The 20,026-nt window shown below is 47.3% G+C and overlaps 1 protein-coding gene across 11 annotated transcripts in view; it reads left to right on the top strand.

Moving 5' to 3' along the window:
• The window catches only part of flncb (filamin C, gamma b (actin binding protein 280)), a 53,864-nt gene continuing 33,838 nt past the window's right edge, over positions 1–20,026 (top strand). For 6 of the 11 annotated variants that reach the window (XM_035528252.1, XM_035528257.1, XM_035528256.1 and 3 more), the window contains exons 1-2: positions 1–943; positions 18,006–18,254. In XM_035528252.1, coding sequence (XP_035384145.1) covers positions 565–943; positions 18,006–18,254 — 628 coding nt within the window. In that variant the 5' untranslated portion in view covers positions 1–564. The remainder of the gene's footprint in view (positions 944–18,005; positions 18,255–20,026) is intronic. The other 5 variants (XM_035528260.1, XM_035528255.1, XM_035528259.1 and 2 more) reach the window with 1 other exon arrangement.

Below are 20,026 nucleotides of genomic sequence, written 5' to 3'. Positions count from 1 at the left end.
AGTTGTATATGGTCATGATGACAGCGGCATACCGAGAACTCCAGCGGACTGACGTGAGCTGGAGGGTCTCGGATTTTTAAAGCCCTCTCCAGCCTCCTGCTGTATTTAATCATTCAGATACAGGGGACCGCGCTCCACACGCCGCCGTGCGTCGGTCTCCTCTCCTTTCAGTTGTTTCTTTTTTCTTTTCTTCAGTTTTCCTCTAAGTGAATATCTTCGTGTGCGTCTGTTTGGCAAGCGAAGCCTCGCATCTTACGGGCTGCAGCTCATGCGAAGCAGGGACCGCTTGTGTTGGAGAGGAAACTCGAAGTCTCGTTCAGCGCCGTATCTGCGCGCTTGAACAAAGCTGAGAACTCGCAGGAGCGGAGAAAATCACTGGCCTGTTTTACTGCCTTTCCCACCCCAACACGCTTCCAACTTCAAAACTTTTGTCCTTCTGTTTTTTCCTTCTCCGGGAACGTGCGCACCCGGTACTGCCCCGCTCCCCCGCCTGCGGTAACGTCTCACGCGCGCACCGGCCTCACGGATCACGGTATAAAAGGGGGGCTCGCGAAAGGCGAAAACATGATGAGCAACAACACGTACTGCGAGCAGCAGCCGCCGCCGCTGTACTACCAGGGCACCGACAACGGCGAGGACGGAGACGAGGAGATGCCGGCCACGGAGAAGGACCTGGCGGAGGACGCGCCTTGGAAGAAGATCCAGCAGAACACCTTCACCAGGTGGTGCAACGAGCATCTGAAATGCATAAACAAGAAGATCGTCGACCTGCAGAAAGACCTGAGCGACGGGCTCAAACTTATAGGACTTCTCGAAGTTTTGAGCCAGAAGAAAATGTACAGAAAGTACCACGCCAGACCAAATTTCAGGCAGATGAAGCTGGAAAACGTGTCAGTTGCGCTGGAATTCCTCGAAAGGGAGCATATTAAGCTGGTGTCGATAGGTAAGTGGAATCCGTTTCTTCATACCAGTCTTCACGGTAGAAAGTTGAGGTAGCGTTTCTAGTTACTAGGGGGCGTCCTTTAGTCACGTTTACAACAGCATCCGTGTACAGTACGGTTGTTAAGCAAACTTTCAAGCGTTATTCATTTTTACATGAATGATTAGCCTGGTCTGTTACTATTACGTAGCGAAGATTTCTTGAAGCGCGCGCGCGTGTCGTCATACTCGTAAACGTTCTCTCCGCGCTTGTGCGCTGTAGCTCTTTATGCGCGCCACTGCGTCTAAGCAAGGTGGTAGACGCGCGGGTCACGGGTATTGCGGGGTGTGTGTGTTCTATGTTATGTTGGCCAAGAACAGCAGCACCATTTTTTTTTTTTTTGGTTCCATATCGGTTTGACGTGACACATAAAGGAAAGATTTTAAGCTGTCTGCGTACTGCTTGAGGGTGTGTTTGAGACATGGAGCTCTAGACTCAGCACGTGACCACACTTGTGTAGGTGGCCTACGCGTATCTTCCACGTTCATTTAGCGGGCTGTATTCCGCTCCCTTCTGACCACTGCGCTACCGCAGACTGGAGGCTATTCAGTAGTGGACCGTTCTCCGTACAGCAGTGCCACCGACTATGGCGTGCTGGTCATTGAGTTTGTGTGTGTGTCAGCAGAGTTTTTCTGCATCTGTGTCATAGCTGATTTGACAGTGGTGTGTCACCCAAAACTATTTGTCCAGAGGTGGTCCTGTTTTCAGAATCTGATCCCTGACAAAGCGCTAGACTCAGACCGTGTGCTGTACATGGCAAAAGATGCACTATAATACCTAATGTATTATAGTGTGTAGTCAGAGAGTGTAGTGGTAGGGAATCACTTTATCTGGAAATTTACTTCTGACGTGGAATGATAATTGAATGGAATTGATTGACACCAACAATGACTGTTGCTGTGCAGGTTACCGGGGTTACGGGGTTAAATGGCAGGTTATTTAGGGGAAGCAGATAATGGGAATAGAGCTGAGTACAGCGAATGTGCCTTAATAACCAAGCAACATCTTTGCTTTATTAAAAGAAGAAATGTAATGAAACCAGAAACTGTACTCCATATATATGAACTCATTAATAAGTGTAAAGTTTTTAAGTTCATAATCGGATATGCATAGACAATCATGGAGGCAAATTAGATTTGCATGTATTGAGATTGACACTGAGACAGATTTTAGCGGTAATGAGGCAGGAGGATGTAAAGCTCCTGGTCTGAGCTCCACTCAGCAGCAGTGTGTGTGTTTGTGTGTGTGCCCTCTGCCAGCCAGGATCCAAACAGAACCACAGCAATGATCGCCCCAGTTGCCTGAGTTAGTCCGGAAGCAGGCAGGTCATCCAGCCTGGATCTGTGTTTGACAGGCTGAGTGTTTGATGACATGCGCATGCTGCACGAGTTAAAAAATGGTGAGAGAGAGTGGAGAGGTGATGAAGACCAACTGGAGGAGGATGAAATGAAGAGGAAGTATGGAGGAAGACTATGAATACTGTAGTAGTGGGGAAAATAGAAAGACATAACTTTAGATTTGAAGCGGATGAGTGTCTGGCAGTGGCCATGGTGAATGGGCATAGGAAAATAGGTCAGCAGACTCAGACCCTGACACACACACACACACACACACACACACACACACACACACAGAGCCTGGCTGCCGCTGGTGAAGAGATGGAACCTTCCAGAAGGGTACCTGCCATGGAGTCCTTTGTGAGGCTAAGAGTATTGAGTGACAGAGAAGCAGGAAAGGCTTTAGTTCACCCCACCAGTCAGACAAAATGGAAGGTGCCATGTCACATGGGAGCTAGCTCGACAGGAAACACTACTTCCATGGGTTATCCAACACTATTATAGCTCCAGGGAACTTAAATCTCTGACTACTTTCTAAATTTCTAATTAAGTTAATGTTGGGCTTGTTGGCACACGATATTTGTGTATGAATTATTTGTGACTGTCTGCATGCAAATATGGTGACCCTAATTGGCGTCCCACACAAATCACAGGGCTGATATCACGCATCCTTCCCTATGTAGCTTTTATCAAAACTATGCCTTCATTCTTGAATGTGTGGGAACTCGATCAACCTGATGAGCTACAGCAAGCAAGCAGGCAAAAGCCAGCCTAGCAAGCGTAGCCTGATATCATCATTCTCTGCATCTACACGGTTAGCATCAGCAGAAGTAGGGTTGGTCATGTAGGAACTCTCGCGGTTTGCACCATTGTTTACAGCTCTGTTTACGTGGCGTAGCCAACTGGGAGTCCTGGACAGAGGGATGTCAAGCAAGCTTGCTCACCCTGGACACTTTTCGGATCCGATCGGAGAATTTGATGGGTTTTCGAACATTTGACCACATTTCTAGCTTGTTCTTATCGTTTAGACTTTGCCGGATGGTTCATACAAGGTGTTATCAAAACCAACATTTAAAGTCTTTTCATTATATTCTCTGGGACTTTAAACCTAACTATTGCAAACACATGCAGAAGAAACCTGTACATCTGATATACACACAGCGCTGATTACTGCTTATGGCCATTTTTGTGCCACAGGGTGTCTGTTCGATCTGTTATCACATCTGGTGGCTTTTCTTTGTGCAGAAACAGAAGTGACCCGGGTCTCTTTTGCCTAGACGGTATAAAACCGAGTGACAGAACCTCGCAGCGGTGATGTGCTGGAGGTTTCAGTCTAGAACGTCCGCGTCAGGCCCTTCCTGAGAGAGTGATTGATGCACAGACAGCTGGACTCTGGATCGGTCCACTAACAGGTGCTGAAAATAGATGGGGAGCCACAGGGATGGGGGAAGAGTCGAGGGACACAGAGGGACAGAGAACGATGGCGTGGACAGGGCACAAGGCTCAGGGGTTACTTACTGAGCAGCCTCGATTTCCAGGAACTTGGAACGCCTGGATGCACCGAGTCACTGATGTGACGTCACAATTTTTCTTTTTTTGCACCGTGAAGTGTTCTTGATATGAACCAGGAAATTGAAGGATCCATATTTTCATGTGCGCTTTGTTTATATGAACTTATACATTTACATTTGCCATCCAATTGGAAATGAATTGAAAGCTCACGAAACCTTCTCCCCCATGCCAGAACAAACCCAATTTTATCTTGCTGAATTACAATATTTTTTGTCTGCAGCACTGCTAATAAGTGGATATCTGAGGAAGGTGACACAGCAAAGCAAAACAGGAGTGTCATATCAAGGACTCATGGGAGGCCGCTGCTGGTCAGAATTTAAACGTAGGAACTTGTAGCATGTCTAGAGGGGAGCAAGACAATGGGAATTAAGACTTGAGATGAAGTGAGATAATAAGAAGGGAATGAGGGAATTCTCTCTCTCTCCTGCGGACTCTGTGGTGGAGAAAAGAGTGTGCTGAAAGGGAATTTGAATTTGGAGTTTTTACGAAAGTGTGTGCGTGGAGGTGTTGGAATTCTTGTGGATTTGTAATGGGCTGAGGTGATGCCGAGGGGAAACTCTAGTATGGGCTACAGTACACTGCAGAATAACAGGAAATATTTATGTATGTACAGCATATACAGAAAGTTTTAAAATCTGTTCAAGTATTCCACATTTTGGTGTTTTTCCAGACTCGTCTTAAAATATTTAACTCAATAATTTCCTTCATCAGTCTGCACACAGTATTCCTCACTGACAAAATAAACACCAGATTTTGGAATGTCTTGTAAATGTAGGTTATTAAATAAGAAATGGCATTGTTTTATTTAGTTTGCAGACCCTTCACTTAGTATTTAAATCACCTTTGGCAGAAATGAAAGCCTTGAGTCTTCTTGGGAATGATCCCACAGACTTGGCACTCTTTTCCGTTGGACATTTCTCCCATTCTTCTTGGCAGGATTGTTCAAGCTCAGCCAGGTTTGGTGCTGATTGTTGGTGCCCAGCCATGTCGGATGTCTCCTGAGATGTTCCGTTGGGTTCAGGTTCGTGCTTTGGCTTGGCCACTCCATGACTTTAACAGAACCAAGCCAATCCTGTGCTTCTTGTGTGATGTTTCTGATTGTTCTCTTGTTGAAATGTAAACCTTCCTCCCAGCCTGAGATCTTAGGAACTCCAGAAAATGTTTTCACCTAGGATTGTTGTATATTTTTCTATATCCCTCTTTCCCTCTATCCTGACTAGTCCCCCTGACATAGAAAAACCTCCCCACAGCTTGTTTGACTGTAGGGAAAGCATTAATGAGGAAGTGCTCAACACTTGGTATTTGCTTTTGTGGCCAAATAGTTCAATCTTCTTTTCATCAGACCAAAGGATATTGCTTTAGTGCAGTGGTTCCCAAGCTTTGTTCCATGGTGCCTACCCCCCCCCCCCCCCATTTTGCATAGAAAAAAGAATAATTTGAGCCCCCCCTCTGACACATCATTTGCTTCATGTAGCTTGCTGGAACCCCCCCTGTGCAATATGGTCACTTTGGGAACCACTACATTAGAGGATAATGTACCTTCTATCAGGCCACTCTTGGTGCAGTGTTACACTGATGGATGTCTTTATGGAAGGTTTTCCCATCTCCGCAGAGGGACTCTGGATCTCATTCTTGGTGACCAATGGATTCTTGGCTGCCTAGCAGATCAAATCCCTTTGTCTCTAGTTTGGCTGGATGGCAGATCCGTGAAAACTGTTGGTGGTTCCAAACGTCTTCCATTTGAGAATGATGGAGGCTACTATGTTCTTTGGCACTTACAATGCTGCAGAGATGTTCCTGCATCCTTCCCCAGATCTGTGCTTGGACATAATCCTGTCTCACAGTCGTATGGAGAATTTGTTCATGGCATACTTCTCACTACGATGCCATCAAATGTGATACCCTACATAAACAGGTGTGTGTGCCTTCCCTAATCATGTCTATTCAGTTCAATTAGGCACAGGTGGACTCCAATTAAGGACATGCTGTCAAAAATAAACATTTGATGAAAGAAATAATTATTTCATCAAAATAAATAGTTGTACAACTATTGTACAACAAATATATTTTAAACTATATTGTTGATACATATTGTATTATTCAGTGCCAATAGACTTGAAAAATGCAGCCATAAAGTTAGCAAAAAACCTCTTTTCAGTCCCAGTGTTGATTTCTTTTCGGTGAACGTGCCTGCCTGAGGACTTGATTTCTTAAAGGGGACGTGAATTGGAGGAGCAGCCGAACTGAGTGCAACACCTGGTCTACGTTCTTGTCCCCAGTACTTTCCACAGCAAAGTTATGCCCATTGCTCACAGAGGGTGTACCAGCGCTCAGTCGCAACTAACGTAAAAGGCTATGAATACTCACGGAAATGTGATATTTCAATCTCTTATTTCTAATAAATTTGCACGTCATTCCAAAGACCAATTTTTGCATTGTCAAGAGTTTAAGAGTGTATTATTATGGAGGTGATTTTATTAGGGTTTTATTCTGAAGCAATTGCAGGATTCGTTTGGCTAATTGATCAAATAAACTGAATCAGGATCCTGTTCAGTTACAGTATATAGCTGTGCTTTCACGAGGTACAGCTCACCCCAGATACCGTGTACTCCCATTTGCGTCTTCCCACTCCTTTCATGCAACACTGTCTCTAATTGTTACCATGTGTCAGGGGCTCGTCAGTTGAATGGAATGTTTGAGTGGAATGGAGAGAACACCCCCTACATACAAGCACACACACACACACACACACACACACACTGTCATATTCTGTCTCAGTTTGATTGCCCCCCCCCCTCCCCCCCAACCTCTGTTCTGTTTTTCAGTTTATCATTAGAAATAATGTAGCGTCATCTCATGAAGGAAGGAAGGAAGGAACCTTCTGTTCTGTTAGGCTCTCTGGCTCTGGTCTATGTGTACGTGAAAGCATTATGAGCAACAACAAAGATCAGAGATTGCATGTTTTCATATAAGCTTTTAGCGTTTGGACTTCTGTTTATTCACATTTTATCAATCCTTGTTTTGTTTTTCAGTGTTATTGATCTGGCACTAGTCAGTTCCCTTGAGGTTTTTTTTTAAGCATACAAAATAAGTAATTTTTATTCTTGTGAACTATTTTTGCATAACCTTAAACATGAATCATGAGATTGCATTTAGAACATTTTCTAAAAAGAAGTATTGTGAAATGATAACTGATGTTGCTACTAGTTTTGCATTTAATTTATGTGGGCTCAGTACATCTAGTTTGTGAAGAACAAATATTAGCATCTTTCAATACATTTTGTACTTGATAACAATATGCCTCCATATATGTGTTTGTGGGTATTTGGCTTCTGTGTATCCTTCCTCAGATCTCAGATGATAAAACCTTCCTTTGTGTAAGGTGTAAATAAATTGTCAGTAGATTTGAATTTTTGATGTTTTATGTGGCATGATTGCAAACGTAGTGTAACAGGACAAAGCCAGCCAGACGCTTGTGTAAAAATAAGTCAGTAGAGTTGTACTTGTAATAGTGCAAACCAAACACATTGGCGGAATACAGGTGAGGGTCAAAACCAGCACAAGATGATTAACCACCCAAGTGGGTATCCAGAGAGCGGAACTGGACCAGAAACAGAGCAAACCCAGAGAGCAATAAACCAAGGCAAAAGAAACCAGTGCAAATCCAAAAATCAGAGTTGAAAACAGCAGGGTCATAAACGCGAGATCCAAATACAGAAAACCTCAGTGCATTGTGCATAGACAGTGGCAGTACCTCACAACGAGCAAAGAGAGGCAAACAGTTTCTATATGTGAAGTGAAATTAGAAGCAGGTGAAACGGTTGAATATTCAGGGAATGACGGTCTGGAGAGTGTTCCCTGATTGGACGATGGTGGTATGCTGCGCTTGACTGGGGTCCTGAGCGGGGAGCCTCTGCTTTGCCTTCTCTTCATGCCGACTCCAGACGCCAGTGTGTCTATACAGGGGCAGAAAAGCAGCTCTTCAAATGACACTGGGAGAGCAGCTGAAAGTGGTCACGCTAAGGGCTCCTAGGCACACTGAGGCTAAGCTAATGTGGAAAACTGGCTGACGGAACAGCAAACCTTACTAGGGCCCTATTTGGCCTGTTCACAGGCATGCAGTTTCCAAAATGTAACGTCCTGGGGGTTATGTGTTTTTAGCAGCTGTAGATCGAGTCTACACAAACACAGCTTCTTAAGTGCGCCAGTGACAAAGCAGTTAGCCTCTCCACTTTTCCAGTTAGCTTCTCCACTTTTCCACGTGTGCATGGCATGCTTCATGACATGGGGTTTCCCTGAAGCAGCACAAGCTCTGAACACTGTTTAAACAAACTTCTTAACAAGGCGGGCCTGCTCTGCTGATTTTGGGAACTCAACTCACAGCTGTTCTCTTCACAGACACCTGTCCTGAGTGCTTTTGGGGTCATCTCTGTCAGACACTGTCATATGTCAGCCGGGTTAAATTTCTCCCTTGCGTAACCATGAATGAAAACAGGAACTAAGAACAATGCATTACTAAATCCAATCCATCATTGATTTAGACATTATTTATTTAAGCATTTTTGTGAGGATACAGTTTTCAAATCAGTATTTATATACTTTGAAAAATCAATAATTCAGAATATACAAATTGGTCCTGGATAGCTTCCGTGTGTGTGCGTGGTGTGTGAGTGAATGTGCATGTGTGTGTATTTTCGTGTTGGAGACTTCCTGGTTGTGACATGTCACTCTATCTGTCCTGCTGTAGCAGGTGGTTTGCGACATCATCGGCAGCTGTCACAAGGTCGAATGACATGATGGATGGCATGTTGGGATCGCATAGGCGAGATGAAGGACACAGTCACCATACTGGCCATACTGGCCATACTGGCCATACTGGCCACGTGGTTGTCACTGGCGTTACTGGCGACGCGGTCGTCATTGCTGTTACTGCTTTGGCACTAATCAGACTCCGTTATCTGCTTTCTTCATAGTCTGGGAGTTTAATGGTGTTTCAAACGCAGGGAATCCATGTGGCAAATCCATTTAGTGCCCAAATGTGTCATTGTAAACAAGCCCGGCTTTGTGACGGCTTTTTCAGTGTGGGTATGAATGACCACAGGCTCAGTGCTGGCGGATAGGTCAGGGATAGGTCTGGTGGCCAAGGCGTCAGGCCCAGAAGGCTGTCGGTGAAAGACTAATGATTATTGGCTGCCTGACCCTGAGTTGCCAGGTTGGGGCAAAGCAAGTAAAAAAAAGCCCCAACACAAAAACAGACCCATCTTCTGCTGTGAAGCAGAAGCAGCAGATTGGTGCGTCTGGTGAGCCTTTGGAAAGTAAGAGAAGCTTTTAAAGGTGAATGTTAGATTACATGCTTAGGATCATTTCCAGGTGCTTTGCGGCGTGTGCGTATATGTGTGCGAGCGAGCACAAGAGTCACGAGACACAGATGTTGAGTTCTCCGCACTGCTCCATGGAGACTGTTTCTGAAGTGCTGTGCGTATTTGCTTCTTTGTGCTTTCTCTGCTGTGTCCCCCTCAGAACATGAGTAGAACACATCTACAATACCTGCTTCTCTGCCTCTTATGTTGATCAGAGGAGAGGAATTATAGAGGAACTGCAGTCCCTCCTGGGCTTGTTTCATTGGGAGTTTGGGTGGGTTTATGGGGTGGTTCAGAAGCCCTTCTGATTGGACTGAGTGGACAGGGACAGCTCACTGAGTGGACAGGGACAGCTCACTGAGTGGACAGGGACAGCTCACTGATTGGACAGGGACAGCTCACTGATTGGACAGGGACAGCTCACTGAGTGGACAGGGACAGCTCACTGATTGGACAGGGACAGCTCACTGAGTGGACAGGGACAGCTCACTTGTGGGTTTTTCAGCTGCTGATTCTGTTGCGGGGCTGCACAACACACCCGATGCATATAAACTATTTCGTTCCCATTCTTTTCTTTGTGAGCAGCTTCCTGTAGAAGACAGATGAAGGTACTGTTGGAGTGCGAGTGTTTGCGGTGTCTGGTCATGGTGAGTGCCATTTAAGCCCATGGCACTGTTCTCTGTGCCCCAGCGGCGCAGAGCGCCGGGGGCAGTGATCTGAGGCCTAGCCCAGGCTACATGAGAGGAGACCAGGACAAAGCGTTCTCTGTCCGGGCCCTGGATGATGGTGGGGGTGAAAGAACGCTGCAAGTAGACAGCCTGTGTGTGTGTGTGTGTGTGTGTGTGTGTAGTCGCTTGTGCATGCACATGCATGTGTGTGTCTAGAGCCCATGCACACTGTTGTGTGTTTATGTCTAGTGCTATGTGTACATGCGGGCGTGTGTGTACATGCGGGCGTGTGTGTGATTGTATGTCTCTGACCCCATCAGCTGTCATTAGCAGCTGTGGCAGCTGACCGGAGGAAGGGAATGTCCCCTCTGCTGATTACACACCACATCCCTCCCTCAGCGCACCTCCGCCCAGAGCTGTCAGAAAACCCCAGACCTTCACCTCCAAGAAGGTTGCCGCTCCCCCAGGAGACCACGTGGCCCGACACCCGTGCTGAGACCACAGCCAGACTCCAGGTCACGATCTGGATAGAGCTTTCAACACAACAGCACCGCGCCGAGAGAGAGAACAGGGCCGAGAGCCGGGGCCAGCGTCTCCATCCTCCCGCAACGTCCTCCTCCAGCAGCTGCTCAGTTATCCCGTCCTGTGGGACCCCCCCGGGGGTGTGGGGGGAGCCATCGGGGGGGTTCTGTGTCTCTCCCCCACAGCTCCTGCTGCCTGACAGTTATTACAAGCATGTTTACACAGGAGTGGCGCTCCTTCGCTGTTGCACTATGAGGACGTCCAGGGCCTGTGGGGGAACAAACAGTCCTAAACTGCCCCCTGACCAAATCCTGCTGTTAAAATGCTGCATTTGGCTGTTTTGCTGACACATTAGTGTGTGCTGTGTTTGGTAGATTAGTGTGTGCTGTGTGTGGTAGATCAGTGTGTACTGAGTTTGGTAGATTAGTGTGTACTGTGTTTGATAGGTTAGTGTGCACTGGGTTTGTTAGATTAGTGTGTGCTCTGTTTGGTAGATTAGTGTGTGCTGGGTTTGGTAGATTAGTGTTTACTGGGTTTTGGTCATTTTGCTGAGTGCCGACACATTAGTCAGTGAGTGCTGTGTTTGGTAGATTAGTGCGTGCTGTGTTTGGTAGATTAGTGCGTGTTGTGTTTGGTAGAATAGTGTGTACTGGGTTTGGTAGATTATTGTGTGCTGTGTTTGGTCCATTAGTGTGTGCCGTGTTTGGTAGATTAGTGTGTGGTGTGTGTTGATTTTCAGGGAACTGTGCACATGAGGCAGGGGTTTTGACTTCATCCTTCCATTTAGGAAGGGAGGGTGCCATGTAATCACACGGCCTGGGCTCTGTGGTCACATGCATTTGGATGACTGTGTGTGTGTGTGTGTGTGTGAACACCAGGAGCACGTACCACGTAGAGCAGCCGTGTGCTTGTTATGTGCTGTAAGAGAGCAGACATGTCATGGTCTCTTAAATGAGACAGGTCCTTGCATTTATGAGGCAGCAAGGGCTGACCTCACTGTGTCTGAGGGATCTTTTCTGGCTCTGATAGCTTGTTCTGACTGGAACAGGAGTTCGCGGAGCGCCTGACAGCCTAAATGACCCTCCCGAGATGTATCCAGCTGCCGGTCCAGCCCTTTTGAACCTTTATGTGTGTGTATTTGTGTGTATGAATGTGTGGGGGGGTTTGAGTGTGTCTGTGTGTGTGTATGTGTGTATCTATATGTGTGTGTATGCTGAATGCAACAGGTTGTCAGTTGCTTGTGTGTGTGTGTGTGTGTGTGTGTGTGTGTGTGTGTGTGTGTGTGTGTGTGTGTGTGTGTGTGTGTGTGTACATTAACCCCTTGTCTGTGGTCATCACAGGTTGGACAGGAGCATATGTTGTCTCTGAGACACTGATGGACATTTCTGGTATAGTTTGGACATCAGCCCCTCCACCTGTTCAGCTTCAACTGATGTACTGACTGATGCATGCTCGTGTGTGTATTTGTGTGAGTGAGTGAGTGTGTGCATAAAGACCTCCATGTGGAGCCCATTTTTCTTGCTGCCAAACTCCCTTTGACACTTTTGCAGCATGTGTGAGGTGTGTGTTTGGAATGGGATCTCGGCCCGCACCGTGCTCACCCACCGCGCTGCGGTACGGCTCCGTGCGTGTGTGTAGAGCGCGGACATTGATGAATGGAGAGTCCCGGCGGTACTCGGGCATCACCATACACGTCTCCTGGGTTTAGTTCTCTCTGAGAGTGGGACAGAAGTCTGATGAACACACACTCCTGCTCAGAGAACAACACTGCGAGGGGTGGGTGTGCAGCTGGCCTGCATATGGGGTGTGTGGGGTGACCCTCCACCTGTCAGTGCTGTGGCAGACGCACACGCACACACACGCACACGCACACACACACACACACACACGCACACGCACACATATGCACACGCACACATATGCACACGAACACGCACGCACATGAACACGCACGCACACGCACACGCACATACACACACACACATACACACACACACACACACACACACACACACACACACACACAAACATGCTCTGTCCTCACAGGAAAAGACAGATGACCAGTAGCTTGAATTAAGGCTGCTAGACTGCATGAAAATAGCGTCATTTTAATTACACTACAAAGCATACAAAATGCTGTTTATGGTGCTTGTTCTGCGTTTCTAGCATGTTTATACTGAACACACCTCTCAATGGAAGGGGAGCTTTTCATGTGGTGACTGCTGAGTGAAGAAAAGGGTGTGTGTGTGTGTGGGGGGGGTGTAATACTGACAGCTTATGGAAGAAAAGGGTGTGTGTGGGTGTGTGTGGGGTGTACTACAGACAGCTTAGGGAAGAAAAGGGGGTGTGTGTGGGGTGTATGGGTGTGTGTGTGGGGTGTACTACTGACTGCTGAGTGAATACAAGGGTTTAGGAAAATCTAAATCTAAAAAATTGGTAGGCCAGCCAAAAATAACATGACTGTCCAGGCTAATGTGTCTGTGATGGAAATGAGTGCTTAAATCTCACTTCTGTTTTAGTCAGTATTTCTTGTGTTTATTTTCTTATGTTTGCTGGTGTAATTGGTAACAGCAACACGTTTTCCTTGACATCTGTGTGTGATATTTCTCTTTAACGTGTGCAGATCTGTTGTACTGTATCTGCACAGAAGCACAGCTGTTATACGCTCCCAGCTATCTCAGAGGACATCCGGCAAGAGTTTGATGCTTGGGGCAGGGTACTCCGTGTGTGTGTGTGTGTGTGTGTGTGTGTGTGTGTGTGTGTGTGTGTGTGTGTGTGTGTCCAACATGATTCCATTGTCATTGGGAAATCCTGTGGAAAAAGTGAGTTTCATGCTGTTGTCTGTTCCTCTCTCATCATTTTTTCCCTCACTCACTCCATTCCTGTTTTCTTTTGTTGGAGAGATACAGTAATGGAAACACTTTTTCCTTTCACAGTGAACTTTGCCTTCAGGATGCCATTGGCACATATTCACACACACACACACACACACACACACACACACACACACACACGCGCGCACGGGGCGATCTGATTAGCTGAGTGTCCACGGGACTCAGCATGTTTTGTATGAGTGTGAAAGCGTTCCCCTGGAGAAAGGGAGATAACGGGAACCCTATCTCCTCTTGGCCTGTGTGAGCGTGCGCAGGGTGATGGTGCATGCAGGGCATCGTCCTCTTTCTCGCTCCCTCCTCGCTGTGACCGGGGCCGTGACCCGGGCCGTGACCCGGGCCGTGACCCGGGCCGTGACTGGGACGCGATCCAGGCCGCTACCTCCCCCAAGTACTGGGTGTCCACCCCCTGTGCAGTCTGACAAAGTGGGCTGACAAACTCACACTTTGAGATCTGTCATCTTTTAAAAGAAGAAGAAATGCAGTAATTGGAACACATTGGGGGACTGTTACTCTAAAGTTGAAAAATCTGAAAGTTTTTGTTCCCAGATTAGATATTTGAGCCCAGTTGAGGAGACCCAGGGTTCCCTCCGAGACATCAAAGAGGTACTTGTGAGGGCTACAGGATGTCTCTGCATCCCAAACCCATCAGGAGAGCAAATACAGTCCGTGTCCAAAAGAAATAACCATTCCTTTGGAGTGAGTGTGTCCAGCCCCTTGGAGCATGTGTGTACGTGTGTGTGTGTGTGTGTGTGTGTGTCAGTGAGATGTTTAGAGCAGTGTGATGATCCTGAATGAAGCTGAATGTGGAGTTCTCAGCTGATGCGGTGTCTTACAGTACACAGGGGAGCTTGCACTTACAAATGAGTACATTTAAAGAGCACAGAGATCCACCCTGCTCCTATCTCCCTCGTCTCTCTGTCTGTCTGCTTGTCTGTCTGTCTGCCTCTCTCTGCCTCTCTCCCTCCCATTACTGAGCCTACTCTTCACTGGAGGATGTGTACATTGGTTCATTTGTGTATTGCTGTGTGTGTGTGTGGGGAGGGGGGTATCTGAATGTCTGAATGCTTCTAGAGGCAACCCATTATTCCACACACTGCTCCATTGTCCCTGCCTCCTCCAAGAACATGGTGGCCATTCCAACTCCCCTAGGCCCAGGGGAAGAGTATGGTTTGGTTGGTTACCCCTGGCAACACTAGACTGTCACCCAAGTCGTGTGACAAACACACCACAGGAACAAGCCCTGGCTGTGGTGTTGAAGCTGCCTGCCTGAACACATTCTTCTTCCTGCTATTCATTCTCTAAGAGAGGGCGGGAGAGAGAGAGAACACTGCCCCCTGGTGGAGGAACGAGGAGCAGCCACGGGCGCCACACCTCCTCCTGTCAGCTGAACGTCGTCCTTATCGTCTGTATTTCTCAGAGTTGCGTCTTCACGTTGGCCGCAGCCTCGTCCAGTATCCAGGGAGTAATTAGGTTGTCTCAGGCTCTTGCAAGAGGCTTGCATTAGCTGCAAAAACACCGTGGGCCAACTTCCTGTCCTCTCCCGAGCCTGCTGCTGCATCACGGAGGGAGAAGGACGCAGTTGTAGCGTTGATGCGACCGACGACGTGCACCGGTGCTTCCTTCCATGCGGTGGCTCTCTGTCTTCTCCAAGGCCACCAGCCCCCTCACGCTCGTGGTGGTGCCCTCTTGCCTGTGGGGGTGGTGGTGTAACGGTCTGTGGGAGGTGCGGGTGGGGTAGGGCATCAACGGCCACCTGTACCTCAGGCCCCGTGCGCTTAACACTGCCCTTCAGCGCGTTTGTTTGAGTGCAGCTCGTTCACTGCTGTTCAGTGTTCTCACGAAAGCAGATGTGAAAAGACTCTTGACGGCAGTCTAGCGGAGGACATGTCTTCTGTGTCTCTGCTGGTGAGATGCAGGGACAGAGGACAGAAATCCCCACCGGGTCCTGGACTGGACAAACATAAGCGCTGTTAGTGGAGACAAAGACACTCTTTATCCCACACAAGGAAAGGACTGAAGCTAGATGACAAAATTAGTGCATGCTAAAGCTAATGAGCAGGATCTGGCTTGTTCCTTCATGCTGGATGTGTGTGTGCGTGTGTGTAATAAGATCCTCATTGTTTTAGGCTGGTTATGAGCCTGTATGTTTTCAATAGACTTAGATGGTGTATAAAAAATAACAGAAATATAGCTACAGTTTAAGGTTACGTAAATTAAGTGTGTGTGTGTGTGTGTGTGTGTGTGTGTGTGTGTGTGTGTGTGTGTGTGTGTGTGTGTGTGTGTTTTAGTGTGTACCTATGTGAGTGTGTATGTGACGTGTGGTTGTGAATGACTGGACCACTGAGTAATGCTGTTTCTATGCAACAGGTGTCATTAGACTCAACAACTGTGTAATCCTGTTTAATAAGCTGTGAGTTAGTCCTATAAAACAGCTTTGTGAAATGTGATTTGTTTGGGTCCTGGTTTGTTTATTAGTTTCTCCTCTTCCACAGCAGAATGTTACCAGAGCCTTTAATACTCACATGTGCCATTGCCATAAAGCATTCTGATATTAATTTATTTGACTGAATTCTTTCAATCAAACATCAAAGGGTGAACTAATGGAAATGTTGACTAATTTTGCTTGGAGAGATGGAGGAAAAAAAGAGAGAGAGAGAGAGAGAGAGAGAGAGAGAGAGAGAGAGAGAGAGAGAGACCTGGTCTGATTTGGCAGTAATATTAGAGTGGAATGCTCCTAACCCATTGAATTTGCTCCTGGAGAGCAAATGAGACACTCCCACTGGGAGCTGTGGTGAAGTCTGGTTTAGGTTTCTGCGTGTGTGTGTGTGTGTGTGTGTGTGTTTTTTATTTAAATTGACCTCATTCTGCAGAGCCAGGGTTAAATGACATCAGCCTTCGGGCTCGCCTCCGGGTTCGGTAGTATCCATCCGGACTCATGACTCTCTGCGTGACTGGCGAGCCCAGGGCAGCCTCCTCTACACCACTCCACCGGTTGGCGCAGACCCCAGCGTGCGGGTGAGCGTGCGGGTGAGCGTACGACCACGACGCGACGGCCGCACACGTGTGGTGTAGCGGGCCTCCTCCCTCGCCAGATCCACATGTTATGAACGTTAAGGTCTGCAGAACAGATCACCGGGCGAAACATACAGGAATCAAGCAATATAACTCTCCGAATGAGTAGTCATATAATGAAGACCCAAAGGCACACACACACACACACACACACACACACACACACATGCACACACACACACAGACACACACACTGCAGTGTATATACAATGGCAGTGAAGTATCAAACGAAGACAAACACAGATGTTGTAGTTATTCCAGCAGGAGCGGAACAGAGCTGGGTCTCTGTGTCGGAGCACTGACTTAACACATGTGTCGCAGGAACCAAGCTTCTTCCGTGTCTGTGCGTAGGTGTGTGTGTGTGTGTGTGTGTGTGTGTGTGAGAGTGAGTGTGTGCATGTGTCACCCACCCAGGTGAGGGAGGCTGGACCTGCTCTATTGGGTCATGCTCACGTTCTTACCATAGCGTGGAGTCACGCCCTGTCTGTGACCTTTGCCCTCAGTCACAGTGCACTGTGCAGCTTGTATGCTTGGAAATATTTAACATGCACAATATATTGGAAATGGTGTACACTGAATAATATACTGGGAATGCTATATACTGGTATAAAATACTGGGAATGTTGTATACTGGTATAATATACTGGGAATGCTGTATACAGTGTAATGTACTGGAAGTTGTATACTGAAGACATGGGTTATTTGGTTTCATCCACAGTGGAATGTTCTAATTTACACACACCAGGCTTCTCAATTAAATGAGATTTCATTGTGTAGAGTTTTACTGAAAAAAAAAAGCTGTTAAAAATTAGGAATTTTGAATATGTTCCTTGTCTTAAAATCTGCCTGAACTTTTAATAACTTGGTAACTGTTATGAGGATGTTAACCTCCTGAAAATATTGCAGAGTAACTGGGTTCTTCTGCCATTTTATTGTAAAGTGACCTTGAGTCTGTGAAAGGCGCTATATAAATTAAACATTGTTATTAATATTATTGTTGTTGTTATTTAATCTCTGTTTCTAATACATTAACATCTAGAACCCATATTTTTGTTCTCACATAAAGTGGAACATGTGATCTATGACCTAATGAATGTGCCAGATACACAAAGTTAAGAACCAGCGTGAGTGTGTTTGGCTCACTGGTTCCTGGCATGGCTCACCCTGTGGGTTGGTATGTGACAGGTGAGGTGGGAGGTGAGGTGGGAGGAGAGGCGGGAGGTGAGGTGCGAGGTGGGAGGTGAGGTGGGAGGAGAGGCGGGAGGTGAGGTGGGAGGAGAGGCGGGAGGTGAGGCGGGAGGTGAGGCGGGAGGAGAGGCGGGAGGAGAGGCGGGAGGTGAGGTGCGAGGTGGGAGGTGAGGTGGGAGGTGAGGTGGGAGGAGAGGTGGGAGGAGAGGTGGGAGGTGAGCTGGGAGGTGAGGTGGGAGGAGAGGTGGGAGGTGAGGTGGGAGGAGAGGTGGGAGGTGAGGTGGGAGGAGAGGCGGGAGGTGAGGTGGGAGGAGAGGTGGGAGGAGAGGTGGGAGGAGAGGTGGGAGGTGAGGTGGGAGGTGAGGTGGATTCTGTTTGCTTCTAACGGCTGTGCTGTCCCTCTCCGTCTGCAGACAGCAAAGCCATCGTAGATGGGAACCTGAAGCTAATCCTGGGCCTGATCTGGACACTCATCCTGCACTACTCCATCTCCATGCCCATGTGGGAGGACGAGGACGACGAAGACGCCAAGAAGCTGACGCCCAAACAACGCCTGCTGGGCTGGATCCAGAACAAAGTCCCACAGCTACCCATCAACAACTTCCACCGTGACTGGCGGGACGGCAAGGCACTGGGTGCCCTGGTGGACAACTGTGCCCCCGGTGAGTGGCCTGGCGCGCCCTTTCACCTCTCCTCTCGTGGCGAGCTCAGTTGCCGCCATGCAGGAGACAAGAGCTGCTCTTCTGGAAGATTAAAACGGGCAAATCAAAGCCGTGCACGTTCGCTATAGGTTTTCCACGAATCGCGCACATTTACCACGAAGCATCCATGTTACCACAGCATGACTCAAAACAATATGACCGCTGTCATTTTAGAGTGATGCCCGTGTGGACATGCGATCTAAAGGTCAGCGTAGAACCCAGGAAGCCATTACCTTCCCCTTCCTCTGTGCAGTGAAGGCAACACGCAACACTCTGCATGTGTCTGAGATCATATGTTTCTTTTACGACAAACCTTTACATTAAGGACGCCAACAGGAAATGAACTCAACCATCCACATTCCTGTCATGTTTTCAGTTAGGCGTGATGAGACGATCGCCTATCTGACCAGCTTCACGTATACGTTACACCATGTCTGCTGTTAGTTGGGGTGGGGCAGGATAAACATGTGTGCTTAGTAGATAATCAATAGCAAATGTGCACAAATCCACCTCACAAATCTGTTTAATTCGGCATTTTTTTTATCAAAGCCTATAGCTCTTACTGTAGATATATATAACATGTGGTCCTACGCCTGCCTGACTACAGAAACGAAGCATTAGCTTACGAATTCGGAATGCTGAATGAAAGAAAGGGAATTAGGCCCATGGAGGTTCTGGACGCAGAACATGGGAAACCACTCCACTTGAATTTGGGTCAAATGATGGTAGGTAATGGTAGTCAGGGTGCCACGAAGTCTTCAGCCAAAAATGCTAATATAGCCGAGGCTGAATGGCAGTGAGTGGATACGATCTGGCATACTAGGACTGTGCAAACCCAGCTGTCTGCAACTTTCTTCTGCTGTTTCCTGCCTTAACGTTGAAGTATTCCTTTAAACAGCCTTATGTAGATGTACTTTATTACACTTCTAACTAGCACTGCTAACCACTGGGCCACAAACGCTATCGGCCCATGTCTGGGATAGCTTTCCTGAAGTGTTATCGTGCATTTGCAGGTCACATGTGTAAAAGCTGGATGGATGCAGATCTAATGGGGATTTAAACGCAGCTTCTCTGTGTTGCTGACAACGAGCAGCAGACGTTTGCTGATCCAGAGTCAGTGGGGGCTGTCTTTGGGAGGCTGCCTGAAATGCAGGTGCTGAAAGCAGAAGTGGCTTCTGACTGCTCATTCTAGCCTTAAGAAGGTTAGACTCTGCTGGGAATTCCATTTCCAGAATTTAGCTGATGCTTTTATTCCAAATAACTTACAATTATGTCTGAGCAATTGAGTTAAAGGCCTTGCTCAGGGGCCCAACTGTGGCAGCATGCCAACAGTGAGACTTGAACTGGCAATCTTCCGAGTACTAGTTGCATACCTTAACCACTGAGCTACCACAGCCCGCTGCTAATGCACCCATGCACAGCAGGTCGACTGTGAGCTAATTGCTTGGATGGTTTGTTTTAATGAACTTATGCTTGTTTAAACTGGATTAAGATGAACATCTGTGTTGAGAGCTGGACTTAGCTTGTCTGATGTCAGTGGAGAGATGTGGAACTATCTAGCATGGTATAAATCCCATATCAGTGTGTAAACGCAAACCCGGAGGTAGACATTTTAAACTGGATCTCTTTAATGTTGAGTTTATAGGGAAGCGTGAGGTCACTTGAGGTAGATTACTGAGGTAGGGTATTAAGGGAGATTACTGAGGTAGGGTATTAGGTTAGATTCCTGAGGT

This window comes from Electrophorus electricus, chromosome 7 (assembly GCF_013358815.1).
Source record: "Electrophorus electricus isolate fEleEle1 chromosome 7, fEleEle1.pri, whole genome shotgun sequence".
NCBI lineage: Eukaryota > Metazoa > Chordata > Actinopteri > Gymnotiformes > Gymnotidae > Electrophorus > Electrophorus electricus.
The sequence above is the reverse complement of the archived record's forward strand: the minus strand, read 5'-3'. Positions and strand labels throughout refer to the sequence as shown.